Genomic DNA, 6,106 nt, shown 5'->3' with positions numbered 1-6,106 from the left:
TACATTCTCAATGGAATGAGAGTAAAAAAAAACAACAAACCACTACATACAGTATGCCATGTAAAGTGTGTTTTTTTATTACTGAAATGAAAGCAAAAAAGGCCAAATTTCTGCTGTGCAAAGACACAAAAAAGTCATCAACTTTGACATGTTGGGTGACCGTGTCAGTAAGGATGGTCGCGGACGTATTCCATGATGTGCTTGAGGGCCAGCCATGTCTCGGAGGCGGTGGGGATGATCTGATTGGCTGGCAGGAGGAAACCATAGCGACCGGTGTCCCTCAGCTCGAAGGCGAAGGAGTACTTGATGCCCAGGTTGTAGGACCAGTCGATGCTGCCGCCGCTGGCTTGATCTGAGGGCAGGACCGTAATTGTGTTGGGTTCATATTAGTATTAGTGGTTAGGGAGACGTCGTGAAAGCTAAAATAATACACTTACAGATGATTTTACAGATGCTTCCGACCTTGTACCTGGTGCCGTGAAGAGAAGTCAGTTTTTGCACTGCAGCTCTGCCCAGGGAGTCCTACAAAGAACCACAGGGACAGGATAAGTTCTTCCAGATCAGATACAAACAGTGTGGAAGGAGAATAAGACATCTTCTGAGCTCAGCTTTATTGGCCAAGGATATACTCAACAACAATATATTATATGCAAAACTTTTGTTTTTGCGCCTATCTTTCATGAGATGAGCTCAAAGACGTAAAATGTTTTCTACTGTACTGTACTAATCTGTGTTCCAAAACACTTCCTTTTTGCTGAGGTAATTCATCGATCTCGCAGGTGTTGCCTATGTTGCCTAGGGTGACATTTTCGGTGAGTATGCAAGAACTGAGATCTTTTCAGCCTTCGGGAATTGCGTACAGAGCCTTAAAAAATGGGGCAATAGGCTTCAGGATCTCGTCACGGCATCTTTATGCATTCAAAATGCCCTCAATAAAATGCACCTGTGTTCGTTGTGGAGGGGCTTTTATTGTGGCCAGGCTAAGGCACAACTCTGCAATCTAATTATACTGCCTAAGCATCTTGATATGACACACTTGTGAGGTGCAAAGACAAAAGTGGTATTTTCATATTTTTGTTGAGTGTGACCCTGCATGCCTAATTAGTATGAAGCAGCAGAATTACAAAATGATAACAAACTGCTACATTGTTCCTTGAGGTCTTCTTACTAGCTCGTTGTGATGAGGAATGTGGCTGCAGGAGTGCCCATAAGGGTACATAAGCAGCTGGGAATAGGCGTGCACAGAGATGAAGGACTTGAAGTTTCCGTGGCTCTTGATCAGGTTCACTACGTTCTTCACCTCCACCTCAGAGTGGGCAGAGGGCCCGTGGTAGGAGTCCGAGCAGGGGTTCCTGCTTGCCCCGGGACCTGCAATGAAGTCCAAAAACATCCACCATCACCTGTTGCAGCACAGCACCTTTGATGGGAATGGAACATGAATAAGATGTCTTTCATGTCTGACTTTGCTTCTACTGACCACCAAAGCCTGCATCCCAGTTCCTGTTAGGGTCCACTCCCCGGCACCTAGAACTTGGGTTCTTTGATCGGGTTTTGCGCCACATTCTGTCCTGTCGAGTAGACATCTTCATTTGAGACATTTTGAGATGTGACATCAAAGTGACAAATATGTGGAAGCCGCTCATTCCAAACAATTGGTTGCTATGTCTTTAAACGATGGCAACCAGCAGAGGACGCAAGTAATACAAACCCAAATATTTTTTTGTACCTAAATGTTCTGAAGAAGAAATGTAAACGGTAAGCATTAATATATGTTCTGCGTATCGCAGGTTGCAACTACATGTAATTGCAAAGAAAATTTTTAATTTTGCGATACTCTCGCACTTCAAATTTCACAGCTTCACTCTATCACAATTTTTAAAAAATATTTGATTTAATAAATTATGCTGTTTTGTGGTTCAGTGAGGCCTATTATTAGCTATTATTAGTCAAAAATATATCTATATTTAAGCAAATTTTACGTTATTTTCTGCCTAAATAAGGCATTTTCAAGCATAAAAATGGCTAAATGAAGTAAAATACTAATATAAGGCACTCAGAAGATTCATTCAGAGACGTAATGATGTGTAGTATTCCACACTGGTCACTAGGTGTCAGTAATGTTACTGTAACGTTCGGTGAGACGTACTGTACAAACAACAGACTTCATCGCCAGCGCAACAGGCTTTAATTGCATTTTTGAATGATCTCACAAGAGGCACGATAATCCCTAACAAGGGCTACTGTAGCGGCCGTAACCCACGCCAAGCTAAAATTCAACTCTGAACCCCCGACGTCACTTCCTGTCCAACCCCCGCTCAGCTCACCTACCACAGAAACTAATTTACAGCAACACACACGAGTATTAGTTAGTCTTTATTTAGTCTTATTATGTCTTGAATGGCTTCTTTTCTGTTATTATGTCTGCTATATTGGGTAATATGAGTGTGAGGGTATCAATGGAGGTATTATTTCATGTCTAGGGGCCTCTGATAATGGTACTGTACTGTTTTTAACCACAATACTGGTGGGAAGTGAAGAGAGTAAGCTTCCCCAAGCTGAAGAAATGACATAACACATAAGAAGCCATGCTGACACTGAAAGGTGGCGCTGAAAGGTTAGCAGTTCAATTTTGAATTCATATACTGTATGTTTGTTTTTAGTTCAATTACAAGTAATTTTGTGGTACATACATAGCAGCTTTTCTTCATTTGAATGAATGGCACAGGTCTTAATCAAAAGTCTTTTGATTAAGGTGATTATTTTGGGTTGACTTACATTGGTGTGGCTGTACACGTAGCCATCAGGATTGGCCAGGATCAGCATGTAAATATCCATCGTATCCAGCAGGGACGTCAGAGAGGCGTCTGTACCATAAACCGAGGCAATCTAAATAATAATATGAAGCACTCGTTTTACATGTCCACAATCACATTTCCCATTCACGACATTGAATACCTTGTTGGCGGTCCACACACCAGTAGCCTGAGACACCCACTCTCTGGAGTGGATGCCCGTGTCAATCCAGATGGAGGGACGCTTGGTGCCTCCGGTACTAAACTATACAGTCAGCAGGTTAAAAAAGGGACCGGACATTTCACGAAGAACAAGCAATGTGATCTGCTGAGAGCCAACCGCAGCTTCCTCCTACCTTGAGCACATACATAGGCCTGTTCTCATAGGACCGCCCGATCAGTTCCTTTGTCACCAGTGTAGGGTACTGAGACACCAGTGTGTCCATCCAGCTGTAGATCTGTTTTACAAACAAACCAGAAAGGCACCACTAGGTACACAATCAGCCTTTGCAAAAAGCTTCATCAGTGTTTCCCATGCCATTATGTTCGGGGGGCGCCCTTCACGTTAATGAAATGCATTTGTGGATTAATTTGTTGTGTTTTTTATTGCTTTCTGTTATGAAAGTGTGTGAAATTTAACTGTGGAGGAGCGATACAGTCGGCTGATGCACGCATGGACGTGCATCAACGTCAGTGTATGAATTAGCCTCCCAACCCCCCCCACACATAAACACGCATGCACACACACATACACACACACCCCAAAGCTGAAAACTGAGGCGAAACACTGTACTCATTTAACAATATGTTTGTTATTGTGGTTGCGTTGAATCTGGTTGGGTGCTGCCAGTTTAGAAGGTGGCAGTAGTGGTATCGTAGCGTATCTTTTTTCATTATGAAGCATGTGTTTTTTAACGTTGCTTCATCTGGACAAAATTAGGAAATATCAACATGATATCTCACAGTCTCCAGGCGATGATAGGCCCCAAAGTTGAAGTTTCTGCTGCTGCGCTCCTTCATCTCGTTCTCCTCCATCTCAGCTTTCTCCGCATCCAGAAGATCCTAACACAGGAGAGAAGAGATTGCTTCAGTGATGACCTTTTGCTGTTGCCCGAATGGCAAATTAGTTAATACTAATTAGTTGGGGTGTAACGGTACATTCATAATCAGATTTTTCAGTACAGTACCGAGGCGTACCGAAAAGCAGAATGCATATCAACCTTGCCAAGAGTCATGGCAAGCAATGGTGCCAAGGAGAAGTCAGTCTCCCTCGTCCGTCATTAAAATCTCCTGTTTCATACTTCTCGGTGAAAAACGTAAACGGACAAAGACATAAGCATGAAAGCAGCGTGGATAAGCATGAAAGCAGCGTGCTGTTATTTTTCAGTAGAGATAGGCAACGGGGCTACAAGCTGGAACTATTAATGCTGCACTTCAGCCAATAAGGAATTTGACTTGACTAAAAATAAAATAATCACTCGCGTTCTTCATACTCTTGATGTTGCACTTGTCTGCACTTTATTCAAAAGAAAGACTGTAGACCAGGTTGTTCAAAGTGCAGCCTGCGTGCCATGTTCGGCCCGCAGCCTTTTTATTATTGGCCCCCTGCACATTGTAAAAGTAAAATAGCCGCCTCCCACCCAAAGTCAGCTGGGATAGGCTCCAGCATACCCCCATGAACCTAGTGAGGATTAAGCAGCATAGAAAATGAATGGCATTCATTATTAATGAGATATATAATTAGATATTACACTAAATTTCTCAGCCGCTAGATCGCAAAGATTATAATACAGTATTACCAGCATTGGATTGGTTTTACCATCTTTAATTTTCCTGTTTTTGATTGAGAATTGTATTTATTGGAGAATTACCCGCCAGCAGTTTTTTATGTTTCATTTGAAAAATCATGAAAGCTGTTTACACAAAAAGTTAAGCAGTTTTATGTTCGGCATTTTGTTTTCTTACCGTACTTAAAATTAAGCCAACCGTGACTGAGGTATGGACCAAGCATCCTTATGGCCTACTGTTACACCTCTAAAAGCACATTATGTTTTTATGTTGTGTTTTTGGAGCGAATTGAGAATGTGGACCACCTGAAGGTTGTCAATCATGACGGTGAAGGGAATGCCGTGGGCGTCCAGGTATTCCCTGACAGCACTCAGACTGGAGCGAGGCACTCGGATGTCCACAGGGAGCTCGGTAGAGACCGGATGGAGCCAGAAGTCCAGCTGGCGTGCAAAGAGTAAGAGTCAAGTACAATTTAATCCCACACTCTTCGTTTATTGTGCTTGCTTTGTGTGTGTGTGTGGTTGCACACCTCCTGTTCCGCCTCCAGGGCCTGCAGGAGTTGGATCTGACCCTCTGACTGCACATTGACCCGGATGACATGATCTCTGCAGGAGAATCGCTTCAGTCTCTGCACCTTCTTGTTCATATTTTGCTCACATGAAGCACGTTGAAAGACTACAATCACTGTTTACTGACACAATTACACAGCACACAATTATCTTCTGTCAGCTGAACAGACGGCAATTGAGGGGGAAGCTTCACTTCATAAAGCAAGTACTTATTTGCTGTAAAATTTAGTCTGAAAAGAGTCAGATGAGGGATCCACTCACTGGACACTTCATTAGGTACCCCTGCACATATCTAATACAATCTAGTATCATCGGCCACATCTCGACATGAGCAAAAATATCTTTATGAATGAATCAAACAAGTAGAGAATGCCTGGTGGAATGTGATTGATCTAGTTATCTTTGTCAAGACAGATTTTGTTGAAGGCGATTGTTCCTTCATATTCCCCTTCGCTATTAATACTGCATAACCCGCGTGTTGTATTTTCATTGGAAATCCTTTTATGAGTCATGAATTCTGATTGTGATCATATGAATATTAATATTAATCAAAATGAGCAGGGACATAGTTCGTAATCACATAAAGACATCCTGCAGAGGATCTTAAAGGTCACGAACAATAAACACAAATGTGCGCAAAAAAACCACGTACCCACTGAAGACACGCTCGGCTTTGGCCGCAGTCACTAGCGCCAGCAGCACCCAAAGGCCTCTCATCTTGGCACCCTCCTCAGTGAGTCAATGAGGAGTCCGCACCTAAATATGAGCCGCTGACACAGGTGGAACATTCCCATCTCACATGGACAGCCTGCCAGTAAAAGTGTTATGTCGATGAGAGACATGCTGATTCGGCTTGAGTTAATCTTTGGAAGTCCCAGCTGCAGACCACTAGGTCTTTTCCACACTGGCTTTTTAGGAAATCCCCCCCAAAAAAAACATGTTGGAGAACATTGATAA

The 6,106-nt window shown here is 42.8% G+C and overlaps 1 protein-coding gene across 1 annotated transcript; it reads right to left on the bottom strand.

Moving 5' to 3' along the window:
- Positions 1-54: 54 nt before the first annotated feature.
- cpa4 (carboxypeptidase A4) lies at positions 55-5,894 on the bottom strand. Its single transcript, XM_054776532.1, has 11 exons — positions 5,802-5,894; positions 5,110-5,185; positions 4,886-5,020; positions 3,756-3,854; positions 3,149-3,250; positions 2,956-3,057; positions 2,776-2,886; positions 1,478-1,568; positions 1,169-1,368; positions 438-522; positions 55-352 (listed from the first exon to the last, which is right to left on the bottom strand). Exons 1-11 carry the CDS (start codon positions 5,864-5,866, stop codon positions 165-167), a joined length of 1,254 nt encoding a protein of 417 aa, XP_054632507.1. The 5' UTR covers positions 5,867-5,894; the 3' UTR covers positions 55-164.
- Between the last annotated feature and the right edge of the window lie 212 nt (positions 5,895-6,106).

The sequence above is a fragment of the Dunckerocampus dactyliophorus genome, chromosome 5, assembly GCF_027744805.1.
Source record: "Dunckerocampus dactyliophorus isolate RoL2022-P2 chromosome 5, RoL_Ddac_1.1, whole genome shotgun sequence".
NCBI lineage: Eukaryota > Metazoa > Chordata > Actinopteri > Syngnathiformes > Syngnathidae > Dunckerocampus > Dunckerocampus dactyliophorus.
Note: the sequence above shows the minus strand (reverse complement) of the source record. Positions and strands in the feature narration are given on the sequence as shown.